We start from the raw sequence: 24,178 nt of genomic DNA on the forward strand, positions 1-24,178 counted from the left end.
ATTACCTGAGAAGGCTCCTGTTATTCAGGACGTCCCTCCTAACACCCAGAATACCGTACCGGCTGTCCAAATTCTGCAAGAGGACACGAGTCTTCCAACGGGGCCTGTCCCGCCCCCGATTCCACCACAACTGTCCAAAGTCCACACATCCAATCACCCGGACTCTCCATCCGAGGTCGAGGTTGATCAAACAGCTCTGAAATTGAGCAAATTGGAGAAGCTTTTCAAAAAATCCCAAGGGGCTAAGGCTATGCCGGATATCGGAGACGGATATACCGAGGAGGCCGTGACGCTCCCCGATAGATTCAAAATGCCACAAATAGACCGTTTTGACGGGACTGGTGACCCCATGGTCCATATCCGACTGTTTGCGGATGTCTTGCGGCCAATGGGCCTTACACGACAACAGAAGCTCTCATTATTCGGCCGAACCCTGTCAGGTGTGGCCTCCCATTGGTATGCAAGATTATCGGATGAGGTGAAGAAGAATTGGGACGAGATAGCTGAGGCCTTTGTCACACAATATTCGTATAACACTCAGATCGAGATCACAACCCGTGATCTTGAAACAACAAGGCAAGAGCCTAAGGAATCTTTCTCGGACTTTGTGATCCGATGGAGGGCAAAGGCGTCGACGATGACTTTAAGGCCCACTAACAGAGATCAAATCCGGATGATTGTGCGCAATCTCCATCCCAAGTTAATGCAAAGAATGATTGTGGTCCCCTTCCCTACTTTCGCAGATTTACATGATATGGGGGTGCAAATAGAAGATGCTATGAGGCAAGGCCTGTTTGACCAGGACAGAGAACAACCAAGGAGGACCTTTAACCGTAACAACAATGCAGGCCCGAGCGGCGCTGCTAATACAAGAGCCTCGGAAGTTGGCATGGTCACCACTACTCCCCCTCCCCCACCAAGGCCCATGACTGCCACACCATTCTCTGGCGCGTCCGGAAGTAACTCACAAAACAACCGATTCCAACCCCGGGGCCAAAGAACCTTCACCCAACTATACATGCCCCTGTCCAAGGTTCTGGGAATACTGATCAGGAAAAATCATTTAAAACCCCTGGAACCAAAACCATTACCAAATCCACTCCCCCCCTCATATGACCCGTCAAAATATTGCGCATACCACCAACAACACGGTCATGATACCGACCGTTGTTACAGATTACGTCATGAGATCCAAGATCTTATTGACAAACAGGTAATTGCGCCTCCTGATAAACCTAATGTCACAACTAACCCTCTTCCACCACATAACCAACCTCCCCCTCCCAACAGAATTAATTTCATCCAGACTGGGGTCGTGTCTTACGATCCTAGCATCTATATTACCCCCACCCACCTACCCAAGCCGGAGGTGCTCCTCCCCGCTTGCACTGACCTTTTGTGCATGGTGGACGTCTCCAAAACCCAATCGGAGCCGGTGGTGGTGACCATCGAAGACAAGGCAGGGCAGATTTTAGGAGAGAATGAGTCTGTTAAATCTGGGACTGGGCAGAATTTTGCTGAGGGAGCTTATGATCCGAGCAGGCACATCCTATCAACGAGCCGAAGTGGGCTAATTGTAGAATTTCCCGAGACAGGAGAACTGTGCATGATCCGAGAGGATGGATCTAGGCTATGGGCAGATGAGCCGACAACCATAGAGGAGGACTTTGCTAACTTGCAATTTCGCGATGATCAGGAGTTGGAGGACGCGTCCATTAACTGGAATGATTATGAGGGATCAGAGGAGGCCACTGGATGGCTTGAAGATCAACCGGATGCAGTGGGGGAAGCCCAACCAGAACAGAGCCCGGCAGGGGCAGAAACATCACTTGTGGCCGGAACGGCCGAAAATCAAGTTGTACCGCCGGAGAGCGCCGGTGTTAAGAATTCCGCTCAGGACATGGGCATTACGGATGTGGGAACTGTTGAACAAACAACTGTACTGACGCAGTTGGAACAAGGAAAGTTTAAGGAAGCTGAGAAAGCCAGAAAGGCGAAGGGCCCTGAGGGGACCGAAAATGCTGTGTCCACAAAGACAGACAATGCTGCGAGCATTTGGACAGAGAGCACTGAAAGTGCGAGTAGACTGGAGCCGGACAGATGTCTGTTGGCTGCCAGCGGAATGTGGTGGGAAGATGACGATTTGTGTCTTGCCCACACCGATGAAGACTGGGGAAATGGCCAACCAGATGATACTTGGTATCTTGATGAAGTGGACCACATGACAAGAAGTGGGCGGTACTTCAAGCCCCCACACCTAGACCAACCCGAAGCATCCGGGAAAGACAGAGAAGCGGAGAGACAGAAGGAGAAGCAGATTGAGGATGAAGCTGTGCTGAAACAGTTAAAGAAAATACAGGCAGACATCTCCATCTGGGGACTGCTAATGGCATCACGAGTGCACAGAGAAGCTGTCCTATCTGCCATGGACAAGTCGAAACTTTCCATAGACACCACGCCTGAACAGCTGGTTGGGCTGGTTTTTCCGGGAGGAGGTTCCCCGGCATTAACTTTTTCGGACAAAGAGCTACCGCCTGAGGGCGCAAATCATAACAAGCCTCTCTACATCTCTGTGGAATGTAGAGATAAGTGGATACCGGTGGTACTTGTTGATACCGGGTCTGCGATTAATGTCTGCCCAACCAGAACGGCATATGCAATCGGGTTGAAGCCCGTGGACTTCGTCCCAACTACTCAAGTGATCAGAGCATACGACAATACCAGCAGAGAAGTGATGGGGACTGTTAAAATTCAAACTAAGGTTGGTCCAGGACAACACAGCATCGAATTTCATATCCTGGACGTTCCCGCAACCTTTAACTTACTATTGGGGCGACCGTGGTTGCACCAGGTCAAAGCAGTCTCTTCCACCCTACATCAAATGCTGAAATACCCTCACGGGAAAGGGGTAGCGATCGTTTTTGGAAATTCATCAATCCATCCGCCGCCGGAAGTGTCTACACCTGTCTTGGAGATCGAGCATGGCACGGAGGATGTGTTTTTGTCGGGGTTCACTTTGGCCGAGGCTCAAGTGGTGCAGAATGTCATGGCTGCAAATGAGGGCATGTATGTCAGTGCACAATCTATCTACCTCATGAACAAGCTAAAACATACCCCTGGAATGGGATTAGGGAGAAGTGGCCGGAAAGGCGTCTCAGTGTTGGCCGAAGTGCCACACAACCCTCACACCTTTGGACTGGGTTATCTACCCACCAAAGAGGACTGGTTGAGGAAAGGAAAAGAAATGGCTGGAAGAGCCAAGGCAAAGAGGGCTGGGAAGCCATTTGACTTAATACACAGGCCCATCTGGGGTACCCTAAACGGACGTTTCGTCCGGGAGGGGGAAGATTTTCCATTCTGCGGCTTCCCGGAGCCATGGCAAAACGCGGAGGGGAAGCGCGTGCCTGGTTTTGAAATCTTCTTCGACATACAACTATCTGGGGATGACGTTGCCGAAGCGCAGACAGACCCACCAACTGAGACTGAGCAGTGTGAAGCAGTGGATCCTGAGAGTACAGAGTTGGAAATGGGGGTAGCACTGGCGAGTCTACTATCAGATCCTCCGATCGGCCAAGAGTGCTTGGGGGATAACTCTTCGGTTTCTGTGATTGGAGATGAAATAGCTGCGGGCTTTCCAGCGCCGATCTTGGATGCATCTATCGCACCTTCTCTCATCTGGCAATATGAAGAAGGCTTTTTATCTAGCAGTTCCGGGTCAGGTAGTGAGCCGGAATCTGATTCTACCGAATCTTCTGCGTCGGAATCAGATTCCAGCTCGACTGAGTCTGAGTCCGGTATTCCTGGGGGTGATAACCCGGATACCACAGTCCTGTCTAGGTCATCTTTTTCATTTTCTTTTGAGTCTGTTGTAACAGAGGAATCTGACGGCTTGGAAGTATTTAATGAGAATGATGTGGATGTGGTTTCCGAGTATTTTTCTGTGCCTTTGATTTATTGCTTAAATCAGGATTTTCAAAATTTTGATGAAAACAGCGAGGAAGAAATTCCCCCAGTTTTGCAACGATTAATTGATCAAGAGCAAGAAAGATCTGTTAAACCATTAATGGATGAAATCACTACTGTGAATGTTGGTACTGAGAAGGACCCGCGGCTGGTCCAAATCGGGTCCACGTTGTCTTCAGAGGAGCGCGAGCGCTTAGTCGCTTTATTAAAAGATTTTAAAGATGTTTTCGCGTGGTCCTATGAAGACATGCCTGGAATCGATCCTGAGATTGTACAGCACCGGATCCCTCTTGATCCAGAGGCCCGCCCTGTCAAACAGAAACTCAGAAGGATTCGCCCGGACTGGGCCCTCAAGATTAAGGAAGAGGTCACCAAGCAAATTGACGCAGGGTTCCTGCTGGTATCTGAATATCCAACTTGGTTGGCCAACATAGTTCCGGTGCCAAAGAAGGATGGCAGAATTCGGGTCTGTGTAGACTTCAGAGATTTGAACAAGGCCAGTCCGAAGGACGATTTTCCCTTGCCGCACATCGACGAATTAGTAGATTTCACGGCAGGACACGCCTTGCTTTCGTTTATGGATGGTTTCTCAGGCTATAACCAGATAGTGATGGCACCCGAAGACCGGGAGAAGACTGCGTTCACTACCCCGTGGGGGACATATTGTTATAGAGTGATGCCATTCGGGCTGAAGAATGCTGGAGCTACGTATCAACGGGCAGCGACTACAATATTGCATGATATGATCCATAAGGAGGTCGAGGTGTACGTGGACGACATGATTGTCAAGTCCAAAGATAGAGAGGGCCACTACACCGCCTTACAAAAATTCTTTCAACGGATCAAAGAGTTTCGGCTGCGACTGAATCCCCAGAAATGCACGTTTGGTGTTACAGCAGGGAAGATGTTAGGGTTTCTGATCACACAAAGGGGCATCGAGGTCGACCCTTCCAAAATCAAGGCCATCTTAGAAATGCCACCACCAAGGACTGAAAAGGAGGTGCGAGGCTTTCTGGGTAAAGTGCAATTCATAAGACGGTTTATTTCTAAATTAACCTTGACTTGTGAACCACTTTTTGGTCTCCTGAAGAAAGGAAAGAAATTCCAATGGGACGGCCGATGTCAAGCAGCTTTTGAGCAGATCAAAGAGTATCTACAGAACCCACCCGTGTTGTCGCCGCCAGAGCCGGGGAGACCGTTGATACTGTATCTTTCGGTAACTGAGACTACCATGGGCTGCATGCTTGCGCAGGAGTCAGAAGACAAAGTGGAAAGGGCCATCTACTATCTGAGCAAAAAAATGCTGGATTACGAGACCCGCTATACACCGCTGGAGAAGGCTTGTTTGGCCTTGGTATGGGCAACCAGGAAGCTGCGGCACTACCTGTTAGCTCACTCAGTAATGTTGGTTTCGCGTTTGGATCCCATCAAATATCTCTTCGAGAAACCAGCACTTACGGGTAGGCTAGCTCGTTGGTTGCTGTTGCTCTCCGAATTTGATTTGAAGTATGTGACGCGCAAGTCAGTAAAAGGCAGAGCGGTAGCGGAGTTCCTTGCCGACCACCCGGTTGAGGGGGATGAAGCGGTTGAGTATCTATTCCCAGATGAAGCCATTCTGCACGTCGAAGATGAAACTTGGACAATGTACTTTGACGGAGCGTCAAACCAGTATGGGTATGGGATAGGGGTGTTGCTGATAGCGCCTGATGATTCCCGTATCCCTTTAGCATTCAAGCTCCGGTTCAAAGTTTCCAACAACGAAGCAGAGTATGAGGCATGTATTGCTGGCCTAGAAGCATCCCTGGAACTAGGGGCAAGACGAGTGGACGTCATTGGGGACTCGAACCTTGTTGTGTCTCAAGCAAAAGGAGATTGGAAGGTCAAAGAGGAAAGGATGATAATCTACCACCAAACCTTGGATTCGTTAATTCCTCGGTTTGAAAAGCTAAATTTCACCCACCTCGTAAGAGAGAACAACAGGTTTGCAGATTCACTAGCAACTCTATCTTCTATGATAGACATCCCGTCCGGAGTCCGGATGCGTCCAGTCATTATTGATCAGAAGTTCGCGCCGGCATACGAGTCGATTTCCGCCATAGATGAGGTTCAAGACGGCAACCCCTGGTATTACGACATCTGGAACTTCTTGGAAAAGGAGACATATCCACTAGGGGCAAATGCCAAGGATAAGAGGGCTGTCAGAAGAATGGCTGCTCAATTCATTATCTGCGGGGGAAATTTGTACAAAAGGGGTCATCTGGGAATGCATAAGCTCTGTGTAGAAGCTGAAGAGTCAAAACGCCTGATGGAAGCCATCCATGGGGGGGAGTGCGGTGCACACATGAATGGAGTAATGCTGGCCAGAAAGATCCTCAGGCAGGGCTACTACTGGTCAACCATGGAGGAGGATTGTATTAGCTTTGTTCGGCGATGCCACAAATGTCAAATTCATGCAAATCGCATGAACATCCCGCCGTCAAAACTTTACAACATGACTTCGCCGTGGCCTTTTTCAGTCTGGGGAATTGATGTGATCGGAGCTGTTACCCCGAAGGGGTCCAACGGGCATGAGTTTATCCTAGTAGCGATAGATTATTTCACAAAGTGGGTCGAGGCCCAATCATACGCAGTATTGAAGGCGTCGCATGTCGCAAAGTTCATCAGGAACAACATCATCTGTCGCTACGGGGTGCCAAACGAAATAATTTCAGACAATGGTTCCCACTTCAAGAAAGAAGTGATAGACTTGTTGGAGAAATACAATGTGGCTTTTCATAAGTCATCTACATACAAGCCACAGACCAACGGAGCAGTTGAGGCCGCCAACAAGAATATCAAGCATATACTACAGAAGATGGTGGAAACCTATCGAGATTAGCCAGACAAGCTGCCATTTGCCCTGTGGGGCTACAGGACTTCAATCAGAACTTCTACTGGAGCAACTCCATATTCATTGGTCTATGGAATGGAGGCTGTTCTACCCATTGAGATTGAGGTCCCATCATTACGAGTATTGGCTGAATGCCAGATAGCCGAAGCAGATTGGCAGCAAAGCAGATTCGAAGAACTCATGCTCTTTGATGAAAGAAGACTGAAAGCACTGTACCACATCCAAGGTTATCAACGCAGAATCGCCCGGGCTTTCAACAAGAAGGTTAAGTCCAGGAATCTGAAAGAAGGAGATTTGGTGCTCAAGGACAACCGAGCTCCCATCCACGACCCAAGGGGCAAGTTCAAACCTAATTGGACTGGTCCTTACATCATCAAAGCTATCTGGTCAGGTGGGGCTGTGGTTTTGATGGATCTAGATGGCTTGGAGTTTTCACAACCAATCAATATGGACAAGTTGAAGAAATACTATCCTTGAGAGGCTCGCTAGGCTGAAAACCCGAAAGGGCGACTTAGGCAAGATTCAGAGCACAAAAAAAATTAGAAAATATAAAAACTGAGCTCGCAAGGTTGAAAACCCGCAAAGGGCGGCCTTGGCAAAAGTTAGAGCGCAAAAGGAGAGTGAAAATACTCGAGCGAACCTAAGCCTGAACTACGTAAGGCTTGATTCCCACCTTTGGGATACGTAGGCAGCTTCATCTTGAAGTTCAGCCATAAACTTTTTCCCCGATCAATTCTGTCCATTTTGATCACCTCAGTCATCTTTATCCATCAGCATTTATCGCGATCTCCGATGCAGTGCTGTTCAAACTAGGGGCAACTTTCCGTTGCCGCGACGGTGCAAAGTTACTCAGACTAGGGGCAACTTTCCGTTGCTATAGAATGCCGCATTGTTCCTCGGACTAGGGGCAACTTTCCAGTTGCGGAGATCTGGGGTTGTGCATCTCAGTGACAGATTTTCGACATGTCCAATTCTGATCCACATCGAAAATAGTTTTGAAAAGTTTTAATAAAAGTTGACTTTGTTCAAATCAATCTTTTTACGACTTAGACCATTTTTGGACCAAAAGTGGAAAATTTTCAGTACCATAACTTTCAATTTCATTGATTTCAAAATAGAGTTCTCTTGCTCTTGCATTACAATTGAGGTTGCTTATTTTAGTACAGTCATAAAGAAAACTTGAAAATGCTAAATAAGCAATAAATTTGGGGCATAGTTGAATCAAGTATCTCTGTGTCCCCTTCCAGAGTTGGACGGAGCATCTGATGCCAAGCTGGGCCTAAATTGTACCTCCTCTTTGAGCCAATCCACGCATTCATCTGACAAAGTGCAACTGAAGGTTGAAGCAGGGGGCCAGAAGCTCTCTAGTCCTCCATGCCGTGGCATATCTCTGGCTGGCCAGCCATTCACTTTTTGCAAAAATAGCCGGCCAGCTCCCCGGGATGGCTAGCAATGCTGCAGTGTGTCTCCTTGGCCCTGTTTTACTCTTCGAAGGAGAACTCCAAGCATTTCCATGCAACGGGAGAGTCGAAGGCCTTCATTCCGGATGCGTTCCGATGCCCAGATCGCCAGAAGTACACTCTGCTATTGTTTTGATTATCGAGTTATTGTTCTGCTTATCGAGTTGTTTGTCGAGCGGACGTGTTTTGTGTTTTTGAGTCTTTGCTCTCTGTTTAAGCAATTTTTGTTAAAGTCTTGTTTATTTGCATTGTTGCATTTTGCTTATCGAGTTGTAAACTTGCTAAAGATTCTGTTATATCTTAGTAAGTTGAGTTGCTTAGTTTGTTGCGTCGGTTCACTACCTGACTTGGTGATTACACAATGCGCATTACCATTCAAATTTCATTCTTGTGCAAAATAAATTGATGCGATACGATGCTAAAATACGAACACCTTTTTCAAAAGCTATTTCATTTCATCATGCTTTACAACAAACAAAGGTACAAGTTTTACAAAAAATAAAACTGCCTAACAATGTGCAAAGTGCTACAAACTACTAACAAAAAGAAAAATAAAGCAGGAAATAGCAACATCAAAGTCCTCGGGAGCGGGAACGAGAAGCACGCCTCATCCTCTTTTGCGGGACAACCTCCGCACCATCATCAGAGTCGGAGCTGTCGTCCTCAGGATCCTCCTCAGCCTCGCCTCTGTTCCCGAGCCAAAACCGGAGCCTCCCTCCTCGACAGATGTCTCGAACTGACGGTCGGTGGCCTCCTCCTCCTCCTCATCAGACTCCACCTCCACAACATGAGCCCTGCGTCTGCGGACAGGCCCCCCTCGAGCTCCTCGAAAAGGCCTAGATGGCCCGGCTCCTCGGGAAGGCCGAGATGACCCCTCCCCCTGATAAGTCCCGGATGGCCCAGCTCCCTGATAAGGCCCAGATGGCCCAGCTCCCCAATGAGGCCCAGGTGGCCTGGTCTGTGGCTGACCGGACCATGAAGGCATCTGAAAACAAAGAGTTCAATTCAAATACATCAATCCAAATATATACATCAGATGCAGATACAAGCAAAAGCTACGTAAAGTGGGTGTATATAAATACAGTGTACAAGTGAGGTATGTGTCAGATGTGCTCTACACAAGTAGTCTATCGATGCAGTAGAAATCAACATGTCATCAGAAGTATGATAAATGCCAAAAACTGAAGGGTACCTGAATGCCCGCAACAGACAACTGTGCCTCCCTGCGTAGGACCATGCCCTCGAGTGTGGCCACCAGCTCAACCATCTCCTCCATGTACCCTCGCGATGGCTGCAAAAATGAGTTCATAATCATCAGTGAACAAATGAGTGTCTAAACATCTGAAATGATGAATGACGAAAATGGAGCATACCGGCGGTGAGTCCGGATCAATGGCGTATCGATCACTGGGCATCGGAGGCTCTAGTGGAATCGGAATCGGAGAGCTAGTCCCATACTGCCACGCCATCAACTCAGTAGGCATATCTGGCCATCCCAGATGAGGATGAATCGACGGGTTCGGAGGAAACGGTCTACTCCCACCTCTAGATGCGCCAGCCCTGCTAGAAGAAGGGATGTCTGTAGCTCGAGCCTGAGCCTGATCCGAGGATGACGTACCGGCAGGTCTCATCATCGGAATACGAGCTTCTGTCAATGGAGGCATCAAATATATGTGACGATAGGTGGCGTAGTCCCCCTCCGCAACATATAACAAAGCATCACTGCCCAACATGGCGCCGACTACCTCTGAGTAAGAGAGCCTGTCAGCGGTCCGCATACTAGCTGGAGGTACCGCGGGAACATCCTGAGAAAGATACCCCCGTACCTGGCACAGAAAGCGCTCCCCCAGGAACCAGACTCTGCCGACTGGCCCTTCGAGCAGGACCCTATACCGGGAGATGCCTGATGCTCCGGTATACTGAAGTAGGAGATCATCACCCAGAGGTGCCCAAGGCTGCCAAGTAATCTGCGGATGATAAATGTATAAACCAATCAGAGAACGAGAATATACAGAGCAAGTCAAAGATGAAAATGAAAAGAACTGAAAGTTCTGAAGTACCTCTGAGTGTCGCACAGTGTCGAAGTACTGTCGCAGACGAACCAGGGTCTCTCGAGGCCTCGCCCGGTGCGGGCCCTCAAATATCAATGAATATGGGGTCACGGGAATCCCCACCACCTCCAGCACTGGGGCTAACGATGGGAAGTATACATAAGCCCATAACTGAGAAGAGCAGTGCAGAATGTAAGTACGAAATGCTGAGAGCAAAATACAGACTGTAAAAGTACGCTGTGTGTGCAATGTACAAGTAATGAAGAGCAGAAATGTAAATCGAGGGGACAGAAAATACCTCCCAAGCTCTCCAGTAGCCGCCAAGCAAATCGCCCCGCCCGCGGGAGGTCGCGCTCATGTAAAAGTAGAGGGTAGCCAGGCCAGCGCCACCCCAATCATATCTACTGACCTGTGATAGGTCGACTAGAGCGCTCAGCAGATATAGCCCAATGGTGTTCCCTCTGTCGGCGAACAGGGTAGTCCCGAAGAGGAACATCAGGAAGCCACGAGCATACTGCTCTGTCTCCTCAGGAGTCTCGGGCACCATCTCCGCCCGCCGGAAATGGGAGGAGAACCAAGTATACCTGACTCTCCCTGAAACCCTATCAACAGGTGGGCGAGCCCCCAACAAATACATCCAGGCGGCCTCCCACTCGCCCATATCCTCGTCGTAGGGGATGGCCCAACCTCCGACATCAAGGCCGGTCAATACAGCAAAGTCAAAAGGGGTCATGGTCATGTCCCCGGTGGAAGAGAAATGAAAGGAATTGGTGGTGTCCCACCATCTCTCTACCAGAGCTGCCATCAAGGTCCTCCTGGCAGGACAGCGTGACAATCCGGCGCAGAAGGGCCCAAACCCTGCCAAGTCTACCAAATCCCTGACGCCCTCCGGGAGCTCAGCATACCAATCCCGCGCCATGGTGGAACCATATCCTCGCACACTGCGGGAACCACCCTGCATTCAGAATGAATATATGTGTCAATAATGAAATAAATGGGTTGTATACCAATGATAATGAAATGGGCTGTGTGCCAATAAGATGAAATGGGCTGTGTGCCGATGAAGTAAAATAAGCTACATGCAAATCACTATCTACCTGGGCTGCGTGTTCAGAGAATTTGAATTTTGGGCTGCGTGTTCAACTTTCAGTTAATTTGTGGGCTGCGTGTTCACTATCTACCTGGGCTGCGTGTTCAGAGAATTTGAATTTTGGGCTGCGTGTTCAACTTTCAGTTAATTTGTGGGCTGCGTGTTCACTATCTACCTGGGCTGCGTGTTCAGAGAATTTTGAATTTTGGGCTGCGTGTTCAACTTTCAGTTAATTTGTGGGCTGCGTGTTCACTATCTACCTGGGCTGCGTGTTCAGAGAATTTTGAATTTTGGGCTGCGTGTTCAACTTTCAGTTAATTTGTGGGCTGCGTGTTCGCTATCTACCTGGGCTGCGTGTTCAGAGAATTTTGAATTTTGGGCTGCGTGTTCAACTTTCAGTTAATTTGTGGGCTGCGTGTTCACTATCTACCTGGGCTGCGTGTTCAGAGAATTTTGAATTTTGGGCTGCGTGTTCAACTTTCAGTTAATTTGTGGGCTGCGTGTTCACTATCTACCTGGGCTGCGTGTTCAGAGAATTTTGAATTTTGGGCTGCGTGTTCAACTTTCAGTTAATTTGTGGGCTGCGTATTCACTATCTACCTGGGCTGCGTGTTCAGAGAATTTTGAATTTTGGGCTGCGTGTTCAACTTTCAGTTAATTTGTGGGCTGCGTGTTCACTATCTACCTGGGCTGCGTGTTCAGAGAATTTTGAATTTTGGGCTGCGTGTTCAACTTTCAGTTAATTTGTGGGCTGCGTGTTCACTATCTACCTGGGCTGCGTGTTCAGAGAATTTGAATTTTGGGCTGCGTGTTCAACTTTCAGTTAATTTGTGGGCTGCGTGTTCACTATCTATCTGAGCTGTGTGTTCAGAAAAATTTGAAGTTCGGGCTGCGTGTTCAACTTCCATTTAAAGTGTGGGCTGTGTGTTCACTTTCGAATTCGGGCTGAGTGTTCGACAAATCAGTGTTTGAGCCATGTGTTTTAATGTGGGCTGTGTGTTCGTAATTAATGAACCGAGTGTTCGAAAATTCAAGTGTTGAAACTACATGTTCAAGATGTAAGGAAAGTACTATGTCACAAGCTAAATGTTTAAGCATGGCAAGGGTGCGAAATGTAAAAAAAAAGAAGAAGAAGATGAAGTAAATACCTCTCGGGCCTCGTGAGAGAGATGCTGCTCCGGCTCTCTGAGAAGCAGATCCGCAGGTGCTCTCTCGTCGAAACTGGTAAAATGACGGAAAACGGCACGAGGGAGGACGTGCACTGCCGGACGGTACCTCTCGGGCATGAAAGGTCGAGTCCTCGGAGGTAGAGTCGTGGGATCGAAATCATCTCCGGCACCTGGGAGACCCCCGCCGTGAGAAGAATTGCCTGCCATTTCCAAGAATCTGCAAAAGGGAGCAAAAATGAGCAAAATGAGCAAAAATTGGAAAAAGTCAACAAGAGTCAACTCCCGAGAAAATATTCTAAATATTAAGATGAACTTACCTCAAGTGGTGAAAATGCAAAAAGAAGCTCCAAAGCCGGAATTTAATCGCTCCAAAGTGTTTAAAACTGAGTGTTTTTACGAAAACAATTTGCGCGAGGTGTTGGAAAACGCGCGTAAAACTCAAAACTGGAAAGAAAAGTGTTGAAAGAGGCACGAAATGAAGTGGGGTTCGGCTGCCATTTATAGGCCTCAAGCCTTGGTTTGAAAGAGCATCAAAAAGGAGGCAAAAAGACCAAAATGCCCCTCGGAAAAAGGGCATGGCCGGCCGGCCTCTAATAATAGCTGGCCAGCCATCTGCTTTTTGCAGAAATGGCCGGCCAGCCATTAGCTTTTGTGGAAAACGGTTGGACACCCCCCCTTGGGAAGATAAGTGGCCGGCCATGTTCCCCACATGCTCACCTAGCTCTCTGCAAATTTTGAGGAAGATCGGAGTTCCCGGGACCTGAAAAAGTTCAAGAAAAGTACACTTCCGGTCGCGAAATTGCTCCGTCGAGACTTCGGTTTCAAGTTCTGACATGTGTCTCATCATCATTCATCAAAATCAAAGTGTATCCTTTTTGAATGAGTTGTAACCTTTCAAGGAAGCGGATCGGAGGCCATGATCGAGTTACCTTCGCCGAAACACGCGTTTCCGTACTCGTTGTTTCACGACGAATGAACACCCTGATTCATACTCGTTTTGTACTTTCATGCACATATCTTGCATTCTCATGTGCATACTCACATTGTCATATACATTTCTTGTTATTTGTATACCTCTGTGTTGGAGCATGCGTCGTCACGCATGTTCCACTCTTGCATTGCGATGCATACACTCACCGACGCCGCGTGTGTCGAAACTTTCGGAATCGCGTTAATTATTTGTTGTTAGCATATTGTACTTGTTGCAATTTCTCTCTTTTGCAGGCACGATATTGCATGTACGGTTCAATTGAGGCTGGCGCAACCAGACGAATCGCGCAGGTATCGTATCTTCTCCGTGTGAGACATGGCGGAGATTGAATAATCCTCCGCATTCTTAACTGCATGAAATGTAGTTGTTGCTTTGCATTCTTGCTTAAAACTGTTGCATCTATTTGCGAATACTTGCTTCATTACAGCTTGCTGCATTTGCATAATCATTGGGTTACCTTCGGCTTCTTGCATATCATTTGCATTTTGCCCCTTTGCCTGCGGGCATGCCTGCGGGCACATCTCTGTCTATCTTGTATGTTTGTCTGAGTCTTCGGCCTTGTCAAAAATGGGTCGTCTCTTGGCTTTGACATTCACTCCCGTCACTTGTGACTTCCGAGTTCTGTCAAAGAGGGGCAACTGTAGACACCCCATTTTTGACCGACCTTAAGACTCAGACGTCGCCAATTGAGCACTTGGTGATGTTGCATAATGTGCTCGTTCAGAAGTTTCGGAGTTGCGGCCGTGAGCCCTACCTCCGGACTCCCGAACCCTTTTCTGTGCCTTGTCTCGGTTTGCGAACCAGACTCGGTTTTCTCTGTTTCTTTTCCTGAGGGGAGGGAGAGGTCCCGTAGACCATCTCTCAATGTCCGTAGGCTACATTTGGTGGCCGTAGGCCATTTTGCCCATTTCGGAGTCCGGTTCCCGGTTTTCAGAGCCGTCAGGCCGTGTGCCTCGGTTCGGGACCGCTTAACCATCTCCTATTGCTCTGATTTTTGGCATACATCTTATTTCATCCATTTTGAGGGACACTGGGGGCTGAGAAACCCACTTCGAGGTCGAATACAATTTTCGGTGCTTAACAGCCCATTTCCGGGACCCCGAACTGCGTGTTTTGGCCCCGGAACATTCGTTTTGCAACGGTTTTCGTTCATTTTTGGCAGGTACCTCTGTTTTATCACAGGGAAGGTCACTGAAGGGTGGGAGGCCAGCAATTGTTGCAGCAACCAGTTATCTCTCCTCCCGAGCCTCCCGGCGCCCGTTTTTCGCACTTCCGGGCTATTGTTGAGTACCTTAGAGCTAGCGTTGCCAACTTTCAACCACGTATCTGTGATCTACACACCTGAGAGGCCCCTAAAAGTTCATGGCCGGCCATTAAGGTCATCTGACCCTTTTGACCCCTTTCTTCCGGGCTAATGTTGAACCCCTTGGACCTTTTTTCTTGAACTTTGAACCACATATCTGTGATGTACACACCTGAGAGGCCCCTAAAAGTTCATGGCCGGCCAGTAAGTCAACTTGACCCTTTTGACCCCCTCTTTCCGAGCCATTGTTGAACCCCTTGGGCCCACTTTCTTGGAATTTCAATTACATGGTTGTGTTGTACACACATAGGGCTACCTCCCCAATACCTGGCCGGCCAGAAAAGCTGGTTGACCCTTTTGACCCCTAGCCGGCCGGCTAGGGGGTGTGGCCGGCCGGCCACCTCCAGCCAAAGTGAGCGGCCAGCCGTGCTCTCCTCACTGTACCCTTTCCAGCTGTAGGGCAATATCCCCCAGATATTTTCTGTATCCGGGGGATATTTTGGGAGAGAGTTTTCCTCTCCATTTGACCCCCCTTTTACACCCCTTTCTTGACCATATAACCAGCTGAGGGTCTTCTTCATGAGGGTTAGAAAAATTCTTCTCCAAGCATAAACCCTAAACTCCATTGTCTTCTTCTTCAATTCTTCAAAAAACCCTAACTTCTTAACCTTCATTCCTTCTACACCACCAAGCTCTACCACCACCATCTCATTTCCAGAAGCTAGGAGGGATTCTTGAAGGCTAAAGAAGCTGCAAATCAACCCAAGAAGCAACAAAAGCTTGGATCTTCAAGGGTAAGTTACACTTTGATCCTTTTGACCCTTTCCTTTGATCTATTTCTAAGCCTCATCTCTTTTTGGTTTCAAGCTTCGGCCCTAACTGAAAAGGGCCATATTTTGAACTCATCTTCACTTCTCATTAAGGGCTCAACCCTGTTTGAGCCCTCCATAATACACTTGCTTCATTGACCATCTTGTATGTCATAGTTTTGCATGCTATTTTTGACCCATGGGCAATTTATTTTCGAGCATGTGGTAAACTGATTTAGGGCTTATTTTGAGCCCCTCTTCAACATTGGAGAAGGGCTCAACATTGTTTGGTGTTTCCATATGTCACTTGTAGTTATATCCCCTATTTAGCCCCATTTTTGCATAAATTAATAGCCCTCTTTGCTTCTGTTTTTGGACCTTGGTCCGAACTGAAAGTGGTCTTATTTTGGCCTATACTTCATGTTTCATTAACACTTTTTTTCTGTTTGGTGATTATTTTGTATACTTCATGTTTTAGCACCTTTTGAGCCTCATTTTGCATCATATTTTTAGCATGTTTGTATACTGATTTTGAGGCTTCCATATACTGTAAATGTTCATATTTTTGGTCCATATTCAGTGTTGTAGAAGGAAATTTTTCAGTTTGGGTTTTTCTTATACCACTTGCTTCATTACCCCTCTTTTGGCCCCTATTCTTGCATGCTATTTTTCCCCTACCTATACTTGCTGTTTGGCCATGTTTATAACTGTGAAAGTGCATATTTTGGGACTTTATAGCTTCTGTCTTTGCATTGCATGTCCATATTGTGCATGTTTGGCATAGCTATAGGCCATTTCGGATGCCTAATGTTGCATTTCGGGACATTTCCTTGCATTTCATGTCATTTCGCCTCATTTCGGGACTGTTTTCCCCCATATTTTAGTGCTGAAATTTCGTTAGCATCCTTGCATATCATTTTTGCCATGTTTCATCACATTTTGTCATTGCCTCGGTTTGCGTGCCCGTGTGCACGCATTTCGAGGCACTCCTTTTTTTATCCGCTGGCATCCGATGTGAGTGTGGCTGAGACTCACTCATGTTGGTATAAGCCCATCTGTCATTTCAATGTCATTTCATCACATTTTAGCATCGCCTCGGTTTGCGTGCCCGTGTGCACGCATTTCGAGGCACTTCATTTTCTGCCATCGGCATCCGATGTGAGTGTGGCTGAGGCTCACTCATGTTGGTATAAGCCCATTTGTCATTTCCATGTCACTTTAGCACTGCCTCGGTTTGCGTGCCCGCGTGCACGTACTTCGAGGCATCTCATCTTCATTACATCTGTCATCGCCTCGGTTTGCGTGCCCGCGTACACGTACTTCGAGGCATCTCATCTTCATTATATCTGTCATCGCCTCGGTTTGCGTGCCCGCGTGCACGTACTTCGAGGCATCTCATCTTCATTATATCTGTCATCGCCTCGGTTTGCGTGTCCGCGTGCACGTACTTCGAGGCACCTCATTTGCACTGCATTTACCATTACCTCGGTTTGCGTGCCCGTGTGCACGCATTTCGAGGCATCTCATTTTCACTGCATTTACCATTACCTCGGTTTGCGTGCCCGTGTGCACGCATTTCGAGGCATCTCATTTTTCATAGCTTTGAGTATGTTAGGATTGTATCCTAGTTGCATTTCATGCATATCATGCACATTGCACCATGTCCGGAATAGGAGTTAGCCCGGGCACGGGAAACGAGGTACATTTCGTACTCCGAGTGACGGAATGTGTCTCAATTTCCCAGTCACCGACACTCCGGATTATCCATGATGGAGTTAGGTTTTAGCTGTAGTTTCATGTGCATTCATCCTATATTGAGTTGTGCATTTCGACTCCTCGGCCATCATGCCTCGGTATGCGTGATTGGTGGCACGAGGATCGAGACATGCATACATTTGTGCAAATACATTGCTATGCCCCTTTCCTGCTCTCTGTTGCAGCAAAACGCAGAATCAGCAATCTTCCTGGGCTTGGCACGGATTTCAAGAAGAGGTGTAAACAGAGGCTAATTGGGGCATTCCGGTGGATTTCCGCGCAAGACGGTCCGGACATGCATCATCCTTCAGAAGCAAGACAGCCCCCTGGCTTGCACGCCAGTTTATTTGCTTTCTAGTTAATTCATTAATTAATTAGAATTCTGTAATATTTTGGACTGTAATATTCTTTTATTTGGGGACTGTAATATTTGGACTGTATCATTTATTTGGACCCTCCGAGTGAGGGCACAACTGTAATAAGTGTGCGTGAGTGTGATGTATGTCTTCCAACCCCACGTCTTTCTCCCTTTTATTTATCCGCTTATGATGGTTAGATTAGGGCATATTTAAATTAGCATACAGTATGACAGCATGTTTGCATCATTCATCTGTATTGCATGCATCGGGCTCGGCGCATCATACTAACTGCATTGTACTTTCAATTCCAAATTGAATACATGGTAGTTATAGCATTCCATATGCCATCTTAGAATAACCGAGCCTGCTATAGTTGCATTTTGCATGTGTTGCATTAGGCATTTCTGTACACTTAGGATCATGCATGATTTCTAATATAGTTTCTATTTTGGCTTGGAGTACTCGGTGAGTTTTATGCTTTAGCATCCTTGCATGCGTGTGAATGAATGCCATGATAGCATGCTTACCATGAGGCTATGTGCTTATATGATATAACTGCCTGAATGCCTGTGGGTGAAGGTTGGGTTATCTGAATTGGAATGAATCATCAAAATGTTTCAAACCTACCTGCGGGTAGCAAACCATTTTCAAAAACAAACATAAAATGTTTTGTTCCAATTCGGGCGACCCGGTCTATACTTATATGCTGTGAGCATCACATAGTAACCTAGGCTAATAACCGGAATAAGAACATACAATGTTTTCAAAAATTGATATCATGGTTAGTAGAGGCCGGTCTATGACCGGGCGAGCGGGGGTGCTCACGAAGTGACCTTCCCCAATCGTACCCAAGTTCCCGAGCCGAGGCAACTTTGGTGATGACGGACACGTGGCCTTTTGGCACCGAGTCAGGGTTTCCTAAATTTCCCAAAATAAAATATTTAGGTGGCGACTCTGTATCTGGCAAAGCAGTCCATGTTTGGCACTTCTTTCAAAAATCTGTTTTCTTAAAACGATTTGCCGGATTTGGACTCTTTGGTTCAGACTTAGAACCGTGACTACGAAAAGTCGAGTCCGAGCTGTAGCGAGGTCCCCTGCGGGCTTGTTACAAGAAGCTCCTCCAACTGAATGCCGAGGCTGAACCATTGTCGTCCGTCGAAGCTGATTAGTCCGACGTTCTTGCTTTCAGTCCCTAGTTCTTTAAGGTCTTCATTTTTGTACTTGCCAACCTTCTCAGCTCTTAACAAGCTAGTTGGTCATCTCGGTTGATCATATCTCGGAAACGTCTTTCAGTGTTTATCTCGGCTATACCAAACTTGTAAATTGCTACAAATTTCAACAAGTGGTAGACTTCATAATCTTCGGTTAACTCATTTTGTAATTTTCTCAAAAGTTTCAACAAGTGTTAACATTCCTTGCTCCTTAATTATCATTCCTTCCCCCTACACCTTCTCCCTGCCCCCTAATGTGAACGTAAGTTGTACTTAGGATCACATTAGGGAAGTGGGCTTCGTGCTGTAGTCACAGACCTGATGTGTTCTTCTTTCGCCGATGTATTAAAACTTCTGGTATTTAATTCACCCCCTTTAGACCCTCTTTCTCTTGGCCTTTGCAAACTATCATCGCTGTTTCTTGAAGCATTTATTCCTTTCACAATTCGGGTCACCACTTTTGGCGTGCACTTAGTGGTTCTAATCAAAACGATGTTTAACTCCGGCGAATCTTTTGCCGACATTTAACTTTGTGTGCTCTTTAACTTGTAAATTCTCTCAGAATTTCAACAAGTGTTAAACATCATTTCGATTTAACTTCGGTTAAGTATCATCTCAGTTTAACTTCAGTTAAACATCACCTCAGTTTAACTTCGGTTAAACATCATCTCGGCTTAACTTCGGTTAAGCATCATCTCAGTTTTTGAAGTTTTTCCTTTTTTTGTCGCTTGTACTCATGTACCTTTTTGTTCTTTAGATAATGTAAGCTCTGCATATGGCCGATGTGCCTCCTTGTTCTTGAATGTCTAATTCAACTTTCCTTGTCTGAATGAAGCGCTCTTCGTCGCCCTCCTGGACGAGGATTTTCTTCAGTGTCTCTTCACTCTTTTTGGCTGGCTCCTTGCCGACATCATCTAGGACCTCCATGTCCTCGTCTTCAATCTCTGTCTTCCCTGGTTCCTGAATGTTGTAGGTAGTTTTCATTGCTGCCATGGAGCAATTCTTTACCTACAGTTGGTCTCCTCTGACTTCTTCAATCCCATGTTTTGTGGGGAACCACAATAGTTGATGCAACGTTGAGGGAACTACCCACATTGCATGCAACCATGGCCTTCCCAAGATGATGTTGTAAGGTGAAGGCGTGTCAATCACGACGAATTCTGTTTTGATCTTCTTCTAACTACTCTTGCATGATTCTATATTTTGCATGTTTTTCATATTTTGCCTCATTTGTGCGATCTTCTCGGGGTGACATACCTCGGGTATAATAGCTACAAAACTTTTACTTCGGCAAGATACTGACCTGCAAACTTTTCATAAATTCTAACAAGTGTGAAACATATACTACTCAATGTTAACTTTGCAAGCTTTTTCTCAAGTTTCAACAAGTGTTTAAACGGTGATCTCAGTCTAGCCTACTTGTAAATTGCTACAAATTTCAACAAGGATTAACATATACTGTAACAGGGATCAACAAGGATTAACATAACAAGTGTTAAACAATAATCTATTTGTAAATTGCTACGAATTTCAACAAGTGTTTAAACAATATACTTAGCTTTTACCTCAACCTGTAAATTGCTGCAAATTTCAACAGATGATCACATGTCGGCTTAACATTATCTTGTAAATTGCTACAAATTTCAACAAGTGTTAAGCATCTTCTTTGGTTAGATCAACCTGTAGATTGCTATAAGTGTGCAAACTATAACCTCGGCTTCACTTCGACTTGTAAATTGCTACAAATTTCAACAAGTGAAGAGAAACAGTAATCTCGGCTTAACTTCAACTTGTAAATTGCTACAAATTTCAACAAGTGAAGATAAGGAATAATCTCGGCTTAACTTCGACTTGTAAATTGCTACAAATTTCAACAAGTGAAGATAAGGAATCAGCTTAACTCCAACTTATAAATTGCTACAAATTTCAACAAGTTAATTAAGGAATAATATCGGCTTAACTTCGACTTGTAAATTGCTACAAATTTCAACAAGTGAAGATAAGGAATCAGCTTAACTCCAACTTGTAAATTGCTACAAATTTCAACGAGTGAAGATAAGGAATCAGCTTAACTCCAACTTGTAAATTGCTACAAATTTCAACAAGTGAATTAAGGAATCAGCTTAACTCCAACTTGTAAATTGCTACAAATTTCAACAAGTGAATTAAGGAATAATCTCGGCTTAACTTCGACTTGTAAATTGTTACAAATTTCAACAAGTGAAGATAAGGAATCAGCTTAACTCCAACTTGTAAATTGCTACAAATTTCAACAAGTGAAGATAAGGAATAATCTCGGCTTAACTTCAACTAAGCATCATCTCGGCTTAACTTCAGTTAAGCATCGTCTCGGCTTCACTTTGGTTGAACATCATCTGGGCTTAACTTCGGTTAAGCATCATCTCGGCTTAACTTCGATTAAGCATCATCTCGGTTTCACTTCGGTTAAACATCATCTCGGCTTAACTTCGGTTAAGCATCATCTCGGCTTAACTTTGGTTAAGCATCGTCTCGGTTTAACTTCGGTTAAACATCTTCTGGGCTTAACTTCGGTTAAGCATTATTTCAGTTTAACTTCGGTTGAGTATCATCTCGGCTTAACTTCGGTTAAGCATCATATTGGTTTAACCAACTTGTAAATTGCTACAAATTTCAACAAGTGGTAAACGCATTCTTCTTCTCTCTGCCCCCCCCCCAAGTGTGAACTTAAAATCCACTTGGGTTCTCATCATACATGTAGCTTCGACCTTGTCGCCGAGGTTTAATTTAAGCCGAGGTTGTCGGCCTTGGTTTCTCTATTGATTTTACTTGGCTCCAACCTGAGTTTGATTTTCGGCCTCGCATCGGCGAGCCGTTTCTCTTTTCTTGTTCCGACGTCTTTGTTCCCGGTATGTCCTCCTTGGCCCTAACATACTTCTCAATTCTTGCCAACTTTAGTCTGATCTTGCGTGTTTTCTTTTTTATCTTCTGGGATCTGAGATCTGCTCATTGTGCTCTTCTCTTCTCAGACTCAGGTACCGAGATCTTATCTTCTGGAATCTTAGATCTGCTCACTCAAGTTGAGCTCTTCTTTTCCCGGATCTACTCGTCTAGGCCGAGATCATGTCTTCTGAGATCTGGGATCCGGGATTTGCTCACTCAGGTTGAGCTCTTCTATACTTGCATGTTATCTCCTTGGGGGTGCTTATGCCCCCTGTCTTCGCATCCCTTCTGGAAGGGTCTTTGTTCCTCTGCAGGTATTATCCTTCCATACCTGGAGGTCATCTTCGTTGTGGTATTCGCTTCGATCTGTTGTCTTTGGTGCGTCACCTTCCTGGTCGGCATCTTTCACTCCGTGACTCTAGTCACGAGTTTCTGTGTTGCGATCGTCCGCTTCAATGTCGAGATCGATAGGTCTCCCACTCCCAGTAGGAGTTTTGTCTCTAATCTGATCCTTCTGTCCGTCATTGGCCATCTATTCTTCTTTCTTTCCCACAGACGGCGCCAAATTGTGTGGGTGATTTTTCGACCACACTGCCCGCTTAGTAACCAGCTAGAGAGCACTGGCAGAATAGATGACACTTGACTGACCTGCAACAGAAATATAAGAATCCCGCGGTGGTTTCGACCACCCGGGGGCACTCCGACGATCAAGTCAGTATATCTCTCAACGATAAATCAAGTACTAAACTCACAAGTTGAGTATCAAAAGCATACCTTAGACCCATGGGGGTGCCTCTCTTTTATAGCCAATACAATCCTAGTCCCAATAGGAGCCTGCCCCTAATGGACTTAGGATTACTGCTAATCTGGGACTCCCAGTGGGATTAGGATAAACTCTCTAAGAGTCTTATCTTTACCCAAACTGAAGTCTTCTCCCAATCTAGGACTCTTGTTCATATCCAAGTTGAGTTCTCTCTTTATTCTAGGACTCTTGTCCCTTATCCGCTTATCTCGGATTCCGATATCTTCGGAGGCAACCTCAGCCTAGCCAAGATAACCTCGGCACAACGACCAGGACACGTGGCACCTCGGTTGACACGTCGGCGTCACCTTGCCACGTGTTGGTACTCAAAAAATATATCCCCACAGTTATTCTCTTCCCCACCCTCTATCTCCTCCATTTGTCAATAGTGTAATTATTATAATCTTTGAACCAATCACCAAGTCAATTTTTTTTTTTTTAAAAAAAAATAAATAAATCAGGAAATTAGGATTGGCATATTGGAGCTTCCACAGGCCTTGGGGGTTAAAACCCCCTTTTGCTTAATATATAGTATAGATATCTATATCTATCTATCTATCTATCTATATCTATATCTATATATTATATAAGGAAAAGGGAGTTTCTAACCCACAAGTCTTGTAGGAGCTCTAATATCTCAACCTCAATTTCTTAATTTTTTGATTTAAATAAAATAAAAAAAAAAATCTCAACACTTATTGAATTCTCCCAAGTCTTTTTGACTTCTTCCATACACATCATTTTCAACTTTTCACATGCTCATTACAGCCTTTCTCACTTCTACTATACCTATTAGAACCTTTCAATTTCTTCACATCACTTCTACGACAGCACTTCTTCACTTCAGCCTTTTTCACTTCTTCACTTTCAACTCTCCCGTACAAACAGTGAGCAATCATCCTTACGGACGATACTCTCAAACTGAAGTCAAGGTCCTCTCTCTCTCTCTCTCTCTCTCTCTCTCTCTCTAACTGTAAACTACTTACAAGTTTTGGAAACCGCATTAACATTGTTGTTTTGTTTGATCATGGTACCAAAGCCCATGACATTGCTGTCACCCCCACGCGGTTTGAGCTTCAATTTCAATTTTTTTTTAATTTTATTTTATTTTATGTAAATACAGAGATTGAATTGTCCCCTCTTCACCCTTTCCCACGTATGCAAACAGTGTTGCCTTTACGCTTTCTCATTTTGTGTAGCCTGTAAAAAATCTTTTTATTTCCTATTTCAATGATTCTTTTTTTCAATTATTTTTTTTTATTATAAGAAAAATATGATTGTAGTTACATAGCATAAAAAGATTTATGATTTGTATGATTGAAGTTATCTTCTTTTGTTTATAATTTTATTTTCTAATATGATTGAATTTAGATAAACATAAATAATCACAAAGAGAAAAATCT

At 45.6% G+C, this 24,178-nt stretch overlaps 1 protein-coding gene across 1 annotated transcript in view; it reads right to left on the reverse strand.

The window, feature by feature from the left end:
• LOC145821414 (uncharacterized) overlaps positions 1–23,674 on the reverse strand; it is a 50,464-nt gene extending 26,790 nt beyond the window's left edge. The window contains exons 1-3 of the mRNA XM_082917929.1: positions 23,531–23,674; positions 9,687–10,280; positions 9,506–9,604 (exon numbers count right to left, since the gene is read on the reverse strand). Coding sequence (XP_082774055.1) covers positions 9,506–9,604; positions 9,687–10,280; positions 23,531–23,674 — 837 coding nt within the window. The remainder of the gene's footprint in view (positions 1–9,505; positions 9,605–9,686; positions 10,281–23,530) is intronic.
• Between the last annotated feature and the right edge of the window lie 504 nt (positions 23,675–24,178).

The sequence above is a fragment of the Camellia sinensis genome, chromosome 3, assembly GCF_055761805.1.
Source record: "Camellia sinensis isolate YWXY chromosome 3, ASM5576180v1, whole genome shotgun sequence".
Classification (NCBI taxonomy): domain Eukaryota; kingdom Viridiplantae; phylum Streptophyta; class Magnoliopsida; order Ericales; family Theaceae; genus Camellia; species Camellia sinensis.